The 21,114-nt window shown below is 41.4% G+C and overlaps 1 protein-coding gene across 1 annotated transcript in view; it reads left to right on the top strand.

The window, feature by feature from the left end:
- igsf3 (immunoglobulin superfamily, member 3) overlaps positions 1 to 21,114 on the top strand; it is a 75,663-nt gene that overhangs the window by 38,306 nt on the left and 16,243 nt on the right. The window contains exons 3-5 of the mRNA XM_085374518.1: positions 9,466 to 9,885; positions 12,844 to 13,230; positions 19,320 to 19,727. Of these exons, the coding sequence (XP_085230644.1) occupies positions 9,466 to 9,885; positions 12,844 to 13,230; positions 19,320 to 19,727 (1,215 nt within the window). The remainder of the gene's footprint in view (positions 1 to 9,465; positions 9,886 to 12,843; positions 13,231 to 19,319; positions 19,728 to 21,114) is intronic.

Raw genomic sequence — 21,114 nt, 5'->3', positions numbered from 1 at the left:
TCTGAAAGACTTTAAAACAGATATTTTTAGAATGACTTTTTTATAAAGGAATTTTGTTGGGTTAGGAAAGTTTGCAAAGCCCTTGTTCGTTCAGTTTTTCCCTTAAATTTGCCAACACACCTTTTGCTACTGGATGGTTTTCTAAGCTGTTGCCACCACATGACCTGAAAACCAAAAACAAACCATGCTAGTAACAGAACAGGAAATATATTTCCAGAAAACTATTAAATTAATATTTTACATGGAACAAAAACTAGTAAAACAATGTTCTTTAAAAAATTCATGGAACAAAAAAGTATAGCACAGAAACATAATAGTTTCCTTGGACAAGATGTTGTAGGCCTGTGTTGTATAACATATGAATATGCAAAAACAAAACAGAATGGGTGGAAGGAGCTTGCTCCATATCTAAGATTCAATTAGGTACAGCTCTCATCTGATCAGAAGCTTATGTTGTATTATGGATGTGCCCCCTGCTGTGGACCCAGATCCCAAAATGACAGGCTTTGACTCCTGTCTTCTTCTTCTTTCTTTTTTCCACATGCTCCCCCTCCTCTTGGATAAAAAGGGCTCTTGTGTGTCTCTTTTTCCCTTCCAGTCCTGATCCGTTCTCTGCCCTTGCTTCCTTGTTTTGTTCTGTATCGTGTCCTTACTATCAGTGCAGGCTCTTGGGGACTATATGTAGGCCTGAGTTCACCAGAGTTTGCTAGTTGTGCAGTGTTTCATGAACTTCCTTGATTATTTTTTCTAGACTCCCGAGAGAGTGCACTCGATGTGTTTTTGTTTGTTTGTTTGTTTGTTTGTTTGTTTTAAATTTTGTTTTGTTTTTGGTGCACTTGAATGGTGCATTGATACTACTTAAATATAGGCTACAAACACAATAATTTATTTATCCTGTTTTTTGTTTGCTTATTTTTTTACTTCTTGCTGTGAAATAACAAAGCATTGATGCTGATCCATGTGGTTGGCTGTATCAAGCAAAAGAGCATTGTCCCTTTGTTTGTCTTTGCTTTTTTGCTCGATTTTCTTCTTTGTCTTCATCTTGCTGTCTTTCTTTTTCCTCCCACTTTACTCTCTTATCTACTCTCTCCCATTTTCTTAGTTGAACCTCTTCATCCCTCATTCTGACTCATCGACAGCTCCACAGAAAATAACAAAGGAGTGGAGGATGTGAATGGGCAGGATGTTGGGTAATAGGAATACGAAAGACAGGTGTAGGCACAGCTTCTGTATTTAAATCTCTTTTTCCAACTTCCTGACCCGGTATGCCTGCAACACAAGCAGGCATACTGGGTCAGCAAGTGACGTCTGTTCAGCAAGGAGGTTGGACTTGCATGAAGTGGAGCGGCGGCTCGCCCACTTGCTTTGTTTTCCTCTCAGCAGTACTCTTAGTTTCAGAGAGTAATTAACAATAATTACCCTACTGGCTTTGCCAAATGGCCATTTGCTTTGCAGCAACACATGCACGCACACACATCCACTCACACACTCACTCTCTCTCTTAAAGCTTTTACCCACTGATAAGTGGTAACCATTTCAGCTGTGTCTAAATATCTCTAGTGCTACGTCTTGTAGTACACTTGTGATTGACATACAATATAGTGCCAAAGGTATGTATGATCACACTTTGTTTGCTTTTGGGGTTTGTTTGTTTCATTTATTTATTTATTTATTTATATATTTTGGTGTGTGTTTATATAATTAGTTTCATCTTAGCTGTAGTCATGCTAGGGAAAATGATGATTTTTGTCCACAGCACAACCAAAATTATTGCGACTGTGTGCAATCACCTTAGAATCTCCCTACTTTTGAAAAGGTTAATTCAAAGGTGACGACCAGATATCAGACCACGTGTAGTCAGTTGCCGTCTTCAAACCGTCTTTGTGGCAATAAGATGGCAACAGAAGAGCAATAAGACGGAGTCGGTCTACAACCAGTTTTCAAATGAATGGGGTCAAGTTGGTAATTGCATGCAATCTGTTTGTGATAATGTACTGTGATGAATTGTAAATCTGTTGCCGTCTGTTGCTAGATACATCAGATTTATAGTGGAGTCTGTGGGAACTCACACCGGCGGACTGCACAAAATCCACACATAGGGCACAACTCTGAGATTGGGCCAGTTTTGCACTAACAAAAGAATAAACTGTTGGCTTGGCAGCATGCTGCAGCTACTGCGATAGGCTGATAAAAAGGAACAGCCACACTCTTGAGTTAGAAGGTCAACCCTAATCTCACCATCATTTAAAGCAGGAACGTGTGGTCCATGATGCTGTAAAACATGTTTTGTTTGTTTACAAAATAAACAAAAAAATAATGTGCTGTGCTGCAGGAAAGCATAAAAAAATCAAACTGTTTTCTTAGAAATCTACTTTAGTGTTATACTTATTAATTCTTTAAACTGACAACACATTGTGTGTTGCATTTAGATGTTATTTCAAATTAAACACAGATGGTAAAGGCAAAATTGGTCAAATATCAGTAAGATAGGAGATTTGATTCCGGCATGTTGAAATATTTGTATTGCTGCATTTGACTCAGTGTCTGAAAAGGAAAGTGTGATGCTGGGAACATTGTGCCGAGACTAATCTAATCGCACTAACACAATCCAGCTAATAAATGCATTTTGACAGACACGTGTTATGTAAAAGCGCCTATCGAAGGAAGTAAAAGACAGACAGCGCGCGAGAGAGAGTGAGATGTTTTCACTGTGTGCTGATCTCTGTGTAGAAATATGACTAAGAGCCTAAAACACTGGAACTCGCTTGACTATCTTTAAAGAAGAAAACAGGATGTATTCTTGTTTCTGTCTTGCATTGGGATTCTCTTCCTTTCTCTCGTCAATGCTCTGTGGAGTTCAGCTCAGTTCTGATATGTTTCAATAAAACACCAATATTCCTGTGGAGCAGAACGTGCAGTTCAGCTCTAAATGCTCAGAGGTGAGCACTGAGTAAAGAATGACGGGGCACAACTCACAGCTTTGAGCTATCCAACTGTGCCAGTTACGCACTCTTTCTGATAATATCTCCCCCTCTCATTCCAAGTAAATACACACTTTTAGCAGCAACTATCACACACGCATTGGCCGCAAAATAAGACATGCTGTTTGGTGTTACATTTAGTTCAATTTACAGTAAATTGCCTGCCACAAACCTTAATAACTGACATTTGGGTGTTTCGTTATTGGATTGAGCAGACCAGTTGCGCTCATTGGCACAGACTGACTCGACTGATTGCAACATGTTGGCAGTGTGTCTGCATTCATAAATTAGATGGCAATTATCTGTTTTAGGCTGATTGTAGTCAGTCAGTCGGACTGAGACAGGTTGCCGCGCAGCGGGTGACCTGGGCAATAACCTTGTAACCAAAACCCTCAACCTCTGGGTGACCAGCTGGTCTTCTCAACTATTTGCAATCTGTAATGACAACAGTGAGTCAGGCCTTATTACTAGCCAGTAATTCAATCCTGAACGGAAACTGTTCATTAGAACCACAGTTTGATCTTCCAGCTACACTTAAGGCATTGGGATTAGGAGCACAACACTGATGATGATGATGTGGGTGGGACAAGTACTACCGCTTCACTTTCCCACCCAGATTTTATCATGCAAACATGTTTCTGTAACGTTTATGACTCTGTACAATGCCTCAAAGAAAAGCTGAAGATGTCGCACACTGGCACCCATGATTTAAAAATGATATCTTTGTGCGTGTTTGCAGGAGTTATTTTATTTGCTGAATAGAAAGCAGGCCTGCTTTTGTGAGGACTGAAGATTTTTCTGTATCTTCCAGCATGGAGTGCTGAATGGTTGGATCTTTGCAATCCACAACAACTCTAATATATAGGGAAAAAGAACAACAACAACAAATGCACAACACTGCTGTTTGATTTGCCGTTGGTGCTTTCTTTCGGTGAGATATCTTTTCTGGTCCTGTTACTTCCAAACCCATCCTAAAATGTAAAGATCAGGCTTAATAAATTATCATCTATTTTTCCATGTGTCATCTTTGTGAAATCCTTTTCCCCATGGTGGTGTGTCCCCATGTCACCCCCCACTTCTATCTCTATGTGACTGGACTTAAAAGGCTAGCTTGGGGGATGACAACCGTCACTCACATCAGAGAGCTGAAAGAGTAGGAAAAGATCTGGAATGGAGGGAGATGAAAGTAAAAATTGCAGATAAGGTAAAGCAGGAAGAGCGTAGTTTTAAAGATTTATCGAGGATTGACAGCTTCGCTGCCAGTCAAAAAAGAAAAAGGATAAGAAATGCAAACCATCCACACATGAAAACCTTCATCTCAAAATGTAAGATTACCTGATTCACTGGTGAAAAATGCATTTTTTGGAAATCCAGTCTCCGTCAATGTTTTGCAGAGGGTGGGGGGTATCTGAAATCCTTCACAAACCACTGAAATGTTTATTCATCCTATGATAATAAAGGCTGATTTGCAGGGAACACATGCAGAGTGTTTTGCAGCTGAGAAATGACTGAATGTGATTTTTGATGTTTTGATGTTAATAATGAATTGAAATGAGTCACTCTCATCAATGTCAGCCTTGTATCTCTGGTAGTTTTACCGGGGTTAAAAGAGAAATTCTTAAAGTTTATGAATATCTGAAAAGATATTTTCTTATTTATAATATTTATAAACATTTAAATTTCAAATTTTAGTATGTGAGTGTTACATGTGTTTGTATTAATCCTATTTGAAACACAGCAGCTCATGAGTCACATTTCTATATCAAGCCACTCCTGAACTAGAGATAACATCAGAAGCATCTTATCCAGGCTAAGGAGAAATAGAACTGGACTGTTGCTCAGTGGTCAAAGTCCTCTTAGATGAAAGTAAATTTAGCATTTCTTTTACAAATCTAGGTCCCAAAGTCTGGTGAAAGCAGGGAGAGGCACAGTATACCGTCTGTTTGAAGTTCAGTGTGAAGTCTCTCCACAATCTGTAATGATTTGAGGTCACCTGCAGATGTTGGTCCAAAGTCGATGCACCATCTACCTGGAAATTTTAGAGCACATCATACTTCCATCTCCTGACAAACTTCATGGAGATGGCAATTTCCTTTTTCCAGCAGGACCTAGCACTTCCCCACAGTGCCAGAACTGCTACCAAATCTTTTGCTGACCATGTTATTACTTTTACTATTACTGTGCTTGATTGGGGTAGCCCACTTGCCTGACCCCATGTGAATCTATGGAGCGCTGCCAACACCTAAAACTGCAGAAGAGTTGAAGGCTGCAAAGCAGCCTGGGAAACCTCAACGGTGCCACTCTCCTTTGATGCCAAAATTGGTGGATGTGGTTCAGGAGGTAGAACAGGTTCCACTAATCGGTAGGTTAGTAGGCTGGCTGCTCCAGTCTGCATGCTAAAGTATCCTTGGGCGAGATGCTGAACCCCGAGTTGCTCCCAATACATTGGGTTTGAATGTGTGTGTCAATGTTAGATAGAAAGCTAGAAAACACTTAGACACAGAAAAAGTGCTTGCATGAATGTTGTGTAAAGTACATTGAGTTTAAAAGTGCTATATAAGAACCAGTCCATTTACCAAGCAATTTATGGTAGAAAATCCCCGATCAAGTACTGGAGTATATAAATGATAGGGGTGGACAACATAATCAAAATTATACCACAGCAGTTCAGGGAAACTTGTAATAGTGATATTTGTAGAGATACAGGGGGAAAAAGCTTGTTTTATTGGTGATTGCAGTTTACCGGCATAGGCTTGTGTAAGTGCAAAGAAAATTATGTGCATTTTACTGCCATTGACAACACACTGCCTATTTCGAAGTGTGAAACTATTGCCACAAGGTGCCGGTAGCAGGTCGCTGTACAATATTGTCACATAATAAATTTGAAATTAAAAAGTGTTTTCTAACGTGGCTTTTTGTGCAATGCAACCACATCTGCAATTTCCATCCATCCATAACTATCGAGTGCTCCAGAAATACTCGTCATTTGTTTAATTTCAGGGTCGCACATCACCTGCTGCTAGTATCTTTTGCTTGGGTGCCTTCATAGCCTAGTTGTATTCGGCAGTGTATTTTTGCTTTCAGTTTGCTGTTTCCACATTCAGGAACAGTTTTCCTGTTTGTATGAAAGTTTGTTCAAAGTTTTGTGCTTTGCTGGAGGTTGTTGAAGTTCATTCTCAGACATGGCTGGATTTTTGTTGGTGCTGTGCACGCAAGGGAACATTGATATTGTTGATATCATGAAGAAAACGCGTTCTTTTTTTTTTCTTTATCACACAAAACATCATGCTGGTATTATCATGGACAATGTGACATGGTAATTTTTGTTATTATTAAGTCTTTTCTTTCTTTTTTAAGGAAACATTTGAATAATTTCTGGTGATATAGTAGTGTGTATTTGTATGTATATGTATATTAATGTGTATTTTATTTCATTTTTTAAGAAATACTGTTATTTATCCCAAAAGCTGAGACTGTACTATTTTATTGTTGGCAAAACATTTTAAAAAATCAATAAAATAAAGACAATATCACAAAACTAAACTAGACACCCTTAAATGAACTGCAGTGCCTGTGTTCATTGTGATGAAAATACTTTGCCTGGTCCAAAAGTGTGGGTATTGATGTTATAACAGCTCAGACAACAACTGAGGCCTTTAACTTCTGAAGTGAAAAGAAGTCAATATTTTTCTTCAATAAAACGAGTTATTTGCCCAAGCGCTGGGCTTCGGCTACCACAAATTCTGCTTCTGAGCTGTGTGATCTTCAAGAAAAAAACACAGAATGTCCTTAGATTCATTTCTAAAGGCTCTTGTAATGTTTGCAGTTAAGGACCGAACAGGTAAAATAAGTCCTCAGAAGTGTGTGTGCATGTGTGCATGCACGTTTTTCTATTTATTTTTTTTGTTTTGTTTTTTGCATGTATGCCAGAGAATGCCATCTCACGCTGTTCCTAATCCTTTGCAGATTGAGGTCAGTGGTACTATTGGATGATCCCGGTGTACAACTTCAGCCCGACTGCTGGAAAGGCTGAGATTGGCTGATGTTATCTGATTTGTTCTGTCCTCCCGACATATCTGGTGTAGGGCTCCGATTGGCTCAGATGCCTTGAGATGAGGTCAAAAATATTAAATATGCCCACAATAAACGGGCCATCCGACAGGAGGAAGCAGCTAACTGCTTTCACCGTCCATTAGTGTGTCTACAGAAAGAATGCAAGTCGATTTCAGGATTGTGTTGGTGGGTGCGGTTGTTATAGTAACTAATGACTGTTCTCACAGGCCCTCAGCACCATGTGGGAGAGTTGCTATGGCAATGCCAGGTTGTAGCGTAGGTGTGTTGTGTGTGAGGTTGCTGTTCACTCATTGTTGACAGGAGTGTCAGAGTGAGAGGACTTTGCTACAACCAGTGTTTGAAGTGCAGAACTTTTGTGTATTGAAAACACCACAGAGCAAAGAAGAGATATTATATATTATTAATATTATTAGATATTATTAATATTACAGGAGTAACTTGCACTGGATTATGAAACTGATGTCCAAATTAACTAACCAACTCCAAAATGTATAATCAGCTACTAATTTATATTTTAATTTCATCTTTGAGAATCCATCATTCAAACAACACAAATTTTAGAAGAGTCCCATAAGATCACACCAGAGTGATTCTGCGGAAGTTCATAACTGATAATATTTAACAATTATTTCCCAGCAGTTACCATCATTACCACTAATTGCTCTGTTTCTGAAACTGTTACAAATAAAGTATTTGAATATAAACACTAATCCAGGCTCAGTAAGATTCCCATGTCAGTTATTGTATTATTGCAAGAAACAAACAAATACATCAGCAGGATAGCTTTATTCCTGCCCAAGGCTCCCATTTGCATCCCTTGCTGCTAGGTGGTTTTTCGAGCACTCAATATGACCTCTAGTGAACTTCCAAATTACCTTGAATCAGACCTTGTCTGTGTTTTTGTAAGACACAAAAATGCAGAAACTGTTTATTCTCGTCTGGACATTTTATACATCTTTACTTAATCCATTTTCAGGAGGCAGTGTCTTATCAGATTGTGGCCCATCTGATTACTTTCCGTATTTTTGTGCCATTACTATCTCATTGTTTTCTTTTTCTTTGAGTGCTTTGTTAAACTCTGGATAACCATATATTGAGTCTCTCTCAAAATCCTCTTTGGTTCTATGCACTTTTGTCCCTCTGATATCTCTTTCTTTTTTAAAAGCAAATGACAGACATCACCACAGTGGCCTCTACTTGCATACATTCAAAATAATGCAAGAGTAAAGCTTTTCTTTCCCACGCATCTACACTTAGACGCAGCAAGTTACTGCGCAGAGGCAGACTCAAACATGCTGAATTGTAATCTTCACAGTGACATTCCCTTAGGAGCGTGAATAGCCAAACACAATGCACTTCAATTTTCTGGCTTTTAAGAAGTGGTCACAGTCCCTGCATGGCAAAGCGCAGAATCCTCTGTGTGAATTATTTACCCAATTAAATTTTGTCCAGTAACCTTTATTTCTAGCATGATCCGCCCCCACCCCCTATGACTGACCTTATTGCCTTTTGGTGTTTTTGCTCGTCTGTAATGGATTTAGTTTTGGAAGCTCAGATCTAATGCTGTCTCTATTTCAGTCTATACATAAAGTTTTGCTCTGGTACCTATCTAAAAATACCTCTTTAGCTATTTCAGGTTCCCTTTTAAAGGCTATACATGTTTATTTCTGTCGGTGTGTAGAGTCACTCCATCTTCCTTTCTGAAATTATCACATTTTGATGTATCTTCTGCTTCCTTGCACCCCCCCCCCCCCTCTCTCTGATCTCTTCTGTTCTCAACCATCTGGCTTGGATCCCATCCTTTTTATTCTCAGTTGTATTGTAGATAGAAGGGGTTGGGCTGAATTTATTACAGTAAATTTCGGTCTTGCTGTTTTGTATATTTACTATGCGTGATCCAAATGTTCCAAAAGTTTAGTGAGACACTGTAAGATGACATTTTATTATGTTTTCTGTAGCCAGCCATATGGGATATAATCGGTCTGAAAGAAGTGCCAGAGGGGTCTCTGGAGGATTCTGTCTGTGTGAGATGGAGAAAATACCATCACCACACAGTAACATGTGAAAGTCATATATGGAAGAGGAAATGGAGGGCAGTCACCTCAGGGAAAAAAGCAAGGCTGCATTTACACCTTTTCTCACAGTGCATAAAATTAATAGCTAACAGTGGAATGGACTTTATCACATGTATAATAGCTGAAAACCCCCCAAAATGCTTTTTTGGGTGTATTTGGTTTTCCTTTTTAATCAGCTTTCTATTCTTTAAGGTCTTTTTTTTTTCACAGAGGTAAAGGGTTCATATATTATTTAAGGAAGCAGATGATGCTATTCTAAAACTGAGTAATTACAGAATAATTACCATTATACACGCTAAGTAATAATTGCCCCTGTTCTTCTATTTGTTTTTCAGTTATTGCTGACTCTTTGACAGTAACAGCTCCGGCCCAGACTTTGTCCAAAGTGGAAGGCGACACGCTACAGCTTACCTGCGAGGTGTCTCGGACCACAGTGCAGCACACTCACTTGTCAGTAGGCTGGTACTTAAGGTCCCCAGAGGACCCAACCGCCCCGCCTCAGGAGTTAGTCACATTGTCAAGAGACTTCGTTTTGCGCTCTGGGGGGCCGTATCGGCAGAGAATGGCAGCGGGGGACCTCAGGCTGGATAAAACTGGCGCTACAGCCTACAGGCTGACCATTCACAAGCTGCAGCCAGTCGACCAGGGGCTGCTCTACTGCCAGGCTGCTGAGTGGATTCAGGACCCAGATGGAAGCTGGTTTGCTATGACCCGCAAGCAGAGCGACAAGACTCAGCTCCGTATTCAGCCCACTGGTGAGTGAATTGTAAATGGACTGCTTTAAAAAAAAAAAATTACCTTTGCATACACAGTGCAACTATCATTCAGCTCTCTCACTGAACCATTTATCAGTGGATAAAGCTGCCGTCCAACAAGACCGTTATACTTCTTCTCCATTAGCTTCTACTCGGCTCAACTCTACTCTGTTTCAGTCATTTTCCATTACAAGTGAGTACCACCGCAACGTTGGTGGGCTCGACACAGGTCGTTTGGAACCCCAGCCAAGTGGATATTAAAAAAGGTACCTGTTACCAGGTACTATCATCCAATGGAACACCCTAAAACAGAGGTGAGCCTGGCAGAGTTGGTACTAGTGGAACAGAGGCTTTAGAAACACCGACATGAGGAACTGGGGTTTGAACCACTAACCTTGTGAACCCTAATTCCCTTTCTCTCTGCGCCTCAGAGATAGGCCAAAGGGATCGTATTCTGTGGGAAAGAAAAGGAGGGGTGGTGGGCAGGGTATAGATATTGGTTAGTGTCAGTCCCCTCTGTCCTCTTGAGTGGCACACACTCATGCATGTGGGCCGGGTTTCACTGATTGCTGATCAGTATCTCCGGCTAAGCTCAGCAGATTCCCTACTTTTGTATTTGTGTCTGTTTGATGGGCAACATTACAAGCACATCCAAGAAAAATGTAACCAGCTCCAAATAGCGTGGGTGTTTGACACAGGAGACCTATGGCTTCCACATAAGCAGCTTCCCCAGCAACATGTGGCCCATGGTTCAGAAGGCAGAATGTGTTTTTCAGCCACTTCCTGCCAACAGTTTGTCCGGTGTTGATTGGGCTAGAATGCATTGCTATGAGAGAGACAGCTTTCTTTTAATGCTTCTGCCAAATGTAAAGGAAGAGACCTATGGAAAGCGGAAAGCATTATGGGAGTTTCCATCTTAGGGAGGTACTGCGGGGGTAGCAATAACAAGGTTTGCGTGATGTGCAAGTGTGTGGAAACAAAGAATGTGTTGAGTGGGCTCATATGATAATTATTTAATAGGCAGCCAACCTCTAGACCAAAAAGATGAGAAAAAAAGGCAGCTTAATATCTCATTACATGTCCTTATAGCTTCTCACCCGACTCGAGCCCATCACATTCATTGTCCTGCGTTCCACATACATAAAGTATCCCTTTGTATGCTTCCAAGAAAGGGCCAAAGAGATGGGTGATAAACTGCTTTGACATTAGCTCAGTTACCAAGAAAGCACGCAGTGGCGAATGTCTCATGCCAGTAAATCACTTCAAAGAGGAGTCATTTTGCTTTTCTCCATTAAGCATCAGATCCGCTCTGGACCAATGCGACTTGATGGTGCCCCAGATAGTCGTGCGTGGATGAGAAGGAGAGTGAGAACTCCGATGTAAAGCAGGTTTGTCAGATGAGCTCCTGCTACTTTAGTGAGGAGACAAAGGGCACAAAGAGCTCATCTCTAAACATCCTTTGTTACTCTCTGTCTTCCCTATAATCTATAATGGATGCAGGGTTGTTGCGTGACAAAGAGAATAAAGCAGTTGCGTTGTGCGAGCTATGAATGTAACTGCTCAAACTTCAGTGTAATGCGTAAATTCATTTTGGTTTTCTTTCCACGTGCTTATTGCATGACGAAGGAGCCACTTGCACGCCTTAAGGCTGAACTGGTGTATGTGACGTTCCACCTGTCCAAGTGCATATTTGACAGAGAGCCAGGGAAATTTAGAAAGGAGAGGGAGCAGCTTCTCCATTAGACTCCTATTATAAAAGATGGAGTGGATCTCAAGACAGCCCCATCACTAGCTAATTACCCACTGCCGGCATCAGAGAGATGAGCAACAGACAGAATCTTAATGTACCTTTCACTCCCCCCCCCCTTTTTTTTTCCCACCATACCTATCTTTTTTGGTCTTTCCACTCATCTCCTCCCTTGTTCCCTTCTTTCACATACCCTCTTATTTTTCTGCAAACATTGCTCATCACTGCAGGTTTTTTTCCTTCCTCCTCTCCTCCTCACTTTGGCTGCTTGTGCTTAGCATTTACTTCTTTTTTTTTTTTCTTTTTTTTTAAATTACACCCCAACATGAATATGTGTTGGCTCTTTAAGATGATCTTCTACCAGATCTATACTGTATTAAATTAAAAAAAATAATCCCAGTAATGAATGCTTAGAGTTTCCTAATATGTATTTAATAATATATTTGGAATTTGTTGCCAGCAACACATGGCAGAAGGCAGATTTATACACATTTATGTTTTGTATGTGTCAACAATATTCTCTTACCTCTCATCATAATTATCTCTGCGTAACTAGCTCCATACTAGGGGCAGGCTTTGACCTTTTCCACACGATTCACTTTAAAGTCTTTGTAATTACTGCTTGGGGCTACCAACTCACTGAGATGTTTTGCAGCTGTCTCCGATACGTACAGAACTCAGGATCTGAACATTAATATAACAAACAGACACAAATGCAATTGCACATGCAGAGACAACAAGCATGATTTGGCCAGGTAGGGGGCCCTACCAGTGTTTATTCTGCTCTGTGGTTTTAGATCATGCAGGAAAGCAAAAGCGTGCCTGACTGTTTCAAACAGCTAACGAGAATTTTAATTAGAAGTGGGTTTTTTTTCCTAATTGCAGAGGTGAAAACTAGAGAGGAGAGAGCAGGCCTGTCTGTTATGCCACTATCCCACCGAGTGACCTCAACCATCTCTAATTTATATTCTTTTTCTCTGCACGAGCTGATGCCATGTTATTGCCCCATGGCTTTCCTGAATACATCAAACCCCACCTCTACCACCCACTGCTCAGTCTTCTTAACCCCTTTCTCTTGGGTAATGCATGTTCAGCTTACCAAGAAAATGAAGCAGCACTGTGCGCTTCGGTTTCGAGCAGCTTTAATTGAAATCTCCGTGCATTTATTAGCCTTTAACCTTGTTGTTTTCATTTGTTTTCCTTTCTTTCAGACCGGGATTTCAGCATCCAGGTGAGCACGGAGCGACGGTCCTTCACGGCCGGTGAGCCGCTGGAGCTTCGCTGCACCATTGAGGCGCAGAATGTCCCCGAGCGTTTCTTCTCGGTGTCGTGGGTCTTCAGCAGCTCACCGGTGGCCGTGGTGGGCCCCAGTGCCGTGCCTAATCTGGGCCCCGATTATGTCGCCCGGGAGGCCGCCGGTCAAATGACTGTGCGCAAAGAGAGCGTCAACGTGCACCTGCTCAAGCTGCAGCACTTGCGCCCTGAAGATGCCGGCAAGTATATCTGCCGCGTAACAGAGCGGGAGAAGACGCCCACGGGTGACTTCATCGACCGCAGCAAGAGATCCCGCAATGTCCAGATCACAGTCCAGGCACTGAGTGAGTAATAATCTGTTCACTGAAGCCAGTTGTGTGGCCGTCCTGTCCTTAGTTGTCAAGTTCACTAAGAATGATGACATTTTGATAATGGCTGTTTTATCTTCACTTAGTCCACATGTAATATCGTGCTGTGATCCTCTGCTGCGTTTCTCTGCCACCCCACCCCCGTGTCCTGTCCTTCTAAGGGTGGCTATAACGGATAGCTGCAGAGGTTCTATTGTTAGCTGTGAGTAAGAGGGAATGGGATAATGCTACTCTTATTCCTGATTTATTTTCTGTTTGAGTGGATTGCTAAGGATTGGTAATGCAGCATTATGGTCCTTCCCATTTCCTTGGCTTAGTGGGGGAGATGGGGAGGGTGGGTAACACTATAGTAGGATAATGGAGAGCAGAAGAGTCCTGAGTGAAGGAGGCTGAGCTAACAGCCATGAAATGAAAGTGTGGAGAAAGAAAAGAAGCAGAGAATGGCATCTAGCTCTCCAGGGCCCTCTAAGTGGCTCCCTACGCTAAATTAATGTGTTCTGCTGGGGCAAACCTCCTCAGCTGGGTTAAGCAGGGCTAGCCAATGGGGTGATGTCAGCCTTGCAGCTGATTGATACAAATATACAGTTAAACCTTTAAAACCTTGTTCCTAAATCACTTCTGGTGTTTTTTCTTCTACACACTCATAGCATCTGTGTCTGATGCTGCCTTCCCTTGTCTCTCTGTGCTACCATGCCTCTGAGGACTAGAACAGTGCATGGAGCCAGCCAACTGATACCAGCATAATAAAACATAATGGCCACAAAGTAGTATCTCTGCTCAAGCAGCCGATGCTACCTTATTCTGACCGTTCTGCAGCCCCTGTTAAATCACCCCAAAACAATGGCCCAGAGCCTGCAGCAGTCTCTTGGGAATATCTCTGTATGGAAGGTTTGTTTTTCCAACAAAAGGCCCTAATGCCATATAAAGGATGTTTATAGGGTTTACACAAGATAATGGGCATGGTTATTGGTGGAGAACTTTCATGAAACACAGCAGTAGTGTTCGGGGAGCGTGTGTGTCGTATGCAGACTTTCCTTATGCCTCCTTTCTCTTACATTCAGGCACAGACACAAAGTTTGAAGATGTGCTTCATCACTTTAATTTGTGGAATTGGGGGGGGGAAGCTGTTAATGGGTTGCGACAGGGGTTTATAGTTGATGATTTAGCGGCAGGCAGAGGTTACAGCGAAGGAAAAACAGGGGTAAACACTCATGACAAATGAATGTTGATGGATGGAGTTTACCTTTGCACTGAGAGAGGGAGGGAGAGCTCACTTGCCAGACTGAATCTCTATCATAAAGATGGAAGGGACAGGTGATAAGGTAGGGAAAGAGAGTTGGGGCTCTTTGGGATTGGAGAGAAAAATGCATTCTGTTCAGCACAAAGGAGAAGGAGCCGGTGGGTAAAAATTGAAAAAATTAAATAACAGGGAAAGGAACGTTGACTAGACCAAGAGATTTTTAAGGGTAGGCAGGCAGATATATCTACATGTTACAGTCTATTCTTAGCTGTGTAAGAAAACTATGAGCTGTTCAAATGAAAGACAAAAGTAAAGGATGAAGCATTTTCCCTTTTTTAATGTGAATCTGATAGAAATAAGAATTGAATTCATTTCATATTCACAGAGGACTCATGCTTATTAGGAGGGCCGGTGAGCTGAGAGGGAGGCAGCAGAGCTTGGCCTAAGGGAAGGAAAAAAAATGTGAGAATTCTTAAGCCGCACCCCCCACGAGACAGCAGCACTAGCTCCGCAGAGGGGAGGAGAGCTTATGGGTCAACCAGAGCTCCGTGATGTTTGATGGATGCTGAAGTGATAGGAGTCTAGATAAAGCAGAAAAACAGAGCAGAAGAGTCAGTAAAGACTTTTATCCTTCTCCTCTGAAGTGCCACTGAGCCCTGTGATCTGAACCTTCTTTCCTGTGCGTATTAAGGACTTGGTGAACAAGCTTCACAAGGTTCAGGAAGAGAATCTCAACCCACACACACACACAAAACTTATCAGTGTGTCTACTGTGGCTGTCACTCTGATGTGCCTGGGGCCAGTTACAAAACTGCACTATCTTACCCTGACACATGCTTCCATACACACTCATAAGCATGCAAACAGACGCACACAGCACTTTTACAGTGTTGCACTCCAGGGAAAAGCTCAGCAATTTGATTTATTGCCCATGGCCACCTCTGCTCTCTGAATTGTTTGACACAGACAGAGTTATTCTAGCTATCTCTTGGATTCAGTTTGAGAAGGAGTTACGCTTTTGGATGAGTTCCTGTGTCCTAAAATCCGTATCAAATATAGTATCTAGATCCGATCACTTTTCCTTTTTTTTTTCTCTTGTTTTCTTTTTGGGGGGCTTTTTGTGTATTTCATCTTTAATTGATATCGTGGACATTTTGCCCTAATCGACACTTACACGTCATTATTTTCCATCATCTAGTTTTCTATGAGCACGGTGACTGTGCTGGTGCAGTCATAGCATTGATCTGTGTTTTATAAGCAGCCAATATTTTATCAGGATTGGGAACTAAACATAAATTATACAGTAATTTTCATACAAGGAAAAATATAGCAGACAGAAACCACAGGCTACGTTCCCACTAAAAACAATGACCAGCCCCAGTCTGTTTTTTTCAGTATGGAACTGGTTCCAGGTTTGGACCCAGCGCTGCACTAGTGGAAAAAAGATGAAAATGTTTTGAAAAACCTCTACTTTACACAAGTGTAGAGATTGCAGTAAAATTCTGGCATGGGAGTAAAATCTATGGAGAGAAATATGCCTAAAAATGCATATGCTGTGATCCACAAGTGTAACGATTTACAAATGTGTACAGTAATTTATGAAGACTCACAAATGTGTGGTTCAATCCTTGCACAAATGTGAAGTAAAACTATTTAATTTTATTTACATTTATTTATTTATATTAATTTTTCCAGAATGAAGACTGATCATTTACACACAATTTTTTAAGTTTGGTTTCACAGCTCTGATCATTTTCTCTTTCAAAAAGCTTTCTGTGCATTTAAAAGTCTAAAAATAAAAATAAAAATATTGGGGAAATCCGTTTTTTAAATCTACAAATATAAGTCTTGGTTTTGGTATCAGTCTTAAAAATCTTATCAGTTGGTATGTAAGTAAGTAAGGTTTACTATATAGCACTTTTCAAGAACAAAACTCACAAAGTGCTTTACAAAACAGAAGTATGTATACACCAAGTTGGTTTGATTGCACTGGAATGGCTGGCGCATTAGCGTGTCAATTGAAACTAGTGCCAGCTACCCCTCACACGTCTTGATTTGATATACTTGTTAGCTTCATGATCAACCAGTCTTTTCCAGTCGAAATTAAAAACAAAACAAAACAAAACAAAAAAAAGATCAAAAGGGCCCGGCGGCTTTCAAGAGAAGTGGGAGGCAGTGTAACTGATCGCTAACATGAAAGGGTAAACCTCTTTGTCTTGTGTGCGGAGCCGATGTGACCATAATTGAAGAATATAGCACAAGATGACACTATGAAACAAAACGCCAGGACAAACAGCAGAATCTTCAGAAGGCAGAAGAGATGAAAAGAAGTTTGGTGTCATGGCAGACTGTGTTCACAGAAGCAACATTTCAAAGAGAGGCTGTTGTTAAAGCCAGTTTTATTGTGGCAGAAGCAATGGCCAAATCAGCCTGGTGACAAAGTGAGGAGGAATTTTTAAAGTGGTGCATATTTAAAGTGTGCAATCCCAGACAAAAAGTAAGCATTTTAAGTACTCGGAATACTGTTACCGATTGTCTTTGTGAGGTTGCCACCAATCTGCAAAAACAGCTGATGGAAAAAGGAGAAGACTTCGCTGCAAATTCCCTTCCTGTGACATGGTTGATACTGCCCAGCTCTCGATCTTCACGCGTCGAGCTGACTCCAGGGGAACTGTTGGGAATTAAATCAATGCAATGGCACAACTAAGGGAAAAGACATATTTGAAGAAGTAATCGAAGTGCGTAACTTAAATGAAGCTGCTTTGGGGGAGCGCCAAAGGAATGACAACAGATGGACCGCCTGCGATATGTGGTGAAAAGAGTGGCTTAGTGGACAGCTGTGTGGGAGAAGACGCACTGGTGAAGTCACAGTTTATAACTGCCTTATACACCAGTAAGTGTTGTGTGGTAAAACCCTGAAAGTGGAACATGGAATTAGCCCGGTAACACCAACATTTATCATTACATGAACCAACGGTTTAAGAGATGATGTCTGGACATGAAGGCATGCCCTATCACACAGAAGCGTCATGGTTAAATGAAGGGAAAGTGCTGGAAAGATGTTTCAAGTTGAGTTTATGGAAAGCAAAGGGAAAGATGCCAAAGAGCTCGTGGATGAAAAATGGCTCTGTGAGTTTGAATTTTGGTGCGAAATACCAGTTCACTGTGGTAGGGGCAGCTTCAGGGGTAGGGCCATGTGATGATGAAACATGCAAGAGCTTTTAAAGCCAATCTGGCCCTGTGGGAAACACAGATGTTAGAAGGAAACCCGAGTCACTTGCTGTCAATCGATGATGGAGCAGATCTGTAGCGCTGCATTGCCCGTTGCACTTTTTGTTGAAAAACTGAGCAAACACAACTGCGCTCTCAGAGCGAGTTTTCTGACTTTGAAGCCCAGAAAATCAAGTTTGAACTTCTCAGCAATCCATTTGCAGTTGACTGTGAAAGAGCACCTATAAGCACACACACACACACTCACACAAGCTGCTCCAATGCTCTGCATGTTTGGCAGCACTTAACTGCATTTGGCAACTTTCTCTGTAATAAAGACGAACACCAAACAGGAGTCTCGTTACTTGTGCACACGTTCAATCCATCCTGAAAATATTCACAGCACAGAACCTGAACCAAACACTAAACTTGCAGTTTGAAGAGAAAAACAACGACCAGGCATCTGGCTTAAGCTGTTTTGCATCACAGCAAAGTGTGGTTAAATATATATGCTTCTTTTTTTTCTTTTTTTTATCTTTCAACAGATTGATCATTAAAATGTTGTTTCGTTTGTTGGTGTTAATGAAATCAGAATAATTTTAGATTTCCATCATGGACAAAACAGTTTTAATAGTCTGCAAGAAAACATTTTTACTGGAAATGACTCAGAAAAAAAGTGCATATTGAGAAAAATACATCAAAAATAAATTCTACTGATACATTCTTTCATTTTTTTTCTCCTTTTCTCGTTTGTTTGTTAGACATAAGTGTTCTTAATTCTAAGCTATTGTAGGAGAGTTAGAGTTTGTATTTCTGTATGAATAATTCACCATAATAGAAATAATTATAATAAAAAAAATCACTTTAAGTCTGTTTTCTTCAATAAAATATTTACCATGATTTGGACGTAGCCCCTCTATGACTGACCTTGACAGTCCTTGTTGTTCAAAGGCCACTCATGAGTTAAAGGATGCTGATCAGCCACAACAATAGTACCACTGATCAGTGAAGTTAATGACATTCTGCTTTGTAATAAGATGAACAAACTTTGAGCCTTAACATTAATGGCCTCAATATGAAGCACCTTTAGCAACACAGTGGGGGAGCTACACAACATTAAGTAGGCAGATAAACTGTTGTGACTCGATGTATTAGAGCCCACTTGGAATTTGACCTGACAAACAGACTCTGATGAAAAGGCTGAAGAAAACTTTTCTCTGGTCTGATGTAACAGAAGTGCAGCTCTTTCGTCAGAATGGCCCTGTGACAGCCCACAGTTTAAAAAACCACAGTTAGAGACCTGAAGATGTCACATTTTAAGTCTGTTAAGACATGAACTTATTGAAAAACACTGCGAGCCATGCTGGATAGACTTTTGCAGAGTTCTGAATTTAGTAATCCATCCATCGCATCCATTTTATTTTGCTTATTGGGGGCAGGTCACAGGGGCAGCAGCCCAAGCAGAGAAGCGCAGACTTCTTCTCCCCAGCCTCCCCCTCCAGCTTATTAGTATTATTATTTATGTAAATGGGCGTGTGGATATTTTCTCAGTCAGCTTTCTCTCTGCATCACAACCAACTCACTGTCTATCTCTGTATTTTCTCTTCCCACTCAGAGAGCAACATCACAGTGTTCTTGTCCAGTAACTCCTCAGTGGTCCTAGAGGGTGACGTGATCCAGCTGACCTGCACAGTCCACGCTACCACGGGCCCCGTGTCTGTTGTCTGGCAGTGGACAGACAGCAAAACAGCTTCACTGACCAAGGAAGTGGCTTCCATTGATCGGGACGGCACAATATGGCATAGCCCCAGCTACAGAGAGCGTGCCAGTTATGGGGAGATACGCGTGGAGAAGGTGCGAGCTGACACATTCTCTCTTTCCATACACAACGCCTTACCTGGGGACAGGGGCCTGTACCGCTGCTCAGCCACTGAGTGGCTTCACACCGGCTCTGAATCTGAGCTAAACTGGGAGAAGAGTGAAGAAAGATCCGACACCAAGATGGTCAATGTCACAACTGTCGGTGAGCAATGTCATCCTAATCTGATCTGTATTCTAATATCTACAAGTCAGTGAGGCATGTAAATGCCCTGACAATTCCAGCATGTCTGTACACAGAATCAAAGGGACACACATGGGTTTTGTGATTTGCTAAAGACTGACAAATGGCTCAGGAAAAACATGGAGTCCACATGGTAGAATAAAGCATGTTTTATTCATGTACTGCTTAGGGGCTAGAGCTATTATGACACACACTCTCACACCACCTGCCTCATGTCAAGAGCAGTGCTTCCATGACACCCATGATAGACCCACACGTGCGCACACACACACTTGGATTAGCCAGAATTATTAGAATGGAAATGCAGTGGAAATGTGTTTCACAGTCTGTGGGTCTCCTCTGTCATTGCTGACTTAAGCTGAACATCCTCAGTACAGGCGGAGGAAGCCACTGGAGCAGAGCAGTGAGGCGCTGGCAGGGCAGGAGCACCGGGTGCAGCATGCACACACACATAGACACACAACTAACGGATTAGCTCCCTACAGCAGCAGACAGTGGTGCTGCAGAGAGGAGATGTCAGTTTTTAAGTGGCCATTTCTTAAGTTTGGGCAACAACAGAAACATTTGTTTGAGGAACAAGGGACATATTATGCAAATCCGAAAAAAGGAAGTCCAAAGATGTTCATCTTTCTTCAGTTGCACTTCTCGACAACCCTCTTCTCCTCCATGCTTGGCTTTCTAAATAGGCATGATAGCATGACGGTCAATACGTGTGTTATGTCTGATTTGTTTTGGCCTGTGTTTTTCCTCACTTTAGCTTCCAAAAGCATGTTTATTGGACCTAAACCTACCATGTGAATGGAGCATTTGATTTAAAAAGAAAAAGAAAATCTTACACTTCTGTTCCTGAGCTTAAAAGGCCAATAGTAGCATTTTCCGATTGAGACAAGGGGTATATCATTGGACATATACTGGACATTCAAAACTTGCATCAAAAGCAGGGTTTGTCCCACCCAGCCTCCGACAACAACAAACACAGGATTGATTACTGCTTGTAAAAGCAGTGACTGACAGTGTGGTGGGTGAAATTTCATGCGGCCACTGTGCCCATACCGTATTCTATATCATCCTTATTCACAATTCCCTTTGCTTCCTGACAAGACCTACTGAGAATAGCAAGTGGATGTCCTCTGGGACTTATTTAGTTGACTGGCATTAGGGGCCCTTATGGTGTTTCAGGTGGCACACATAAGCAGACAAATGACAGTGGAGGGTACATATTCACACACACGGTGTTCCAAACAATCAAGCACACTTTGTACGGTAATGGAAAGAAACACAATGTTTATTCACACACAAAAAGAGAGTTGTATGGGGAAAAAAATGGATCAGCGTGAAATCCTCTTTT

The sequence above is a fragment of the Diplotaxodon limnothrissa genome, linkage group LG16, assembly GCF_057381915.1.
Source record: "Diplotaxodon limnothrissa isolate DT_005_m linkage group LG16, D_limnothrissa_male_GT1.1, whole genome shotgun sequence".
Taxonomy (NCBI): Eukaryota; Metazoa; Chordata; class Actinopteri; order Cichliformes; family Cichlidae; genus Diplotaxodon; species Diplotaxodon limnothrissa.
Note: the sequence above shows the minus strand (reverse complement) of the source record. Positions and strands in the feature narration are given on the sequence as shown.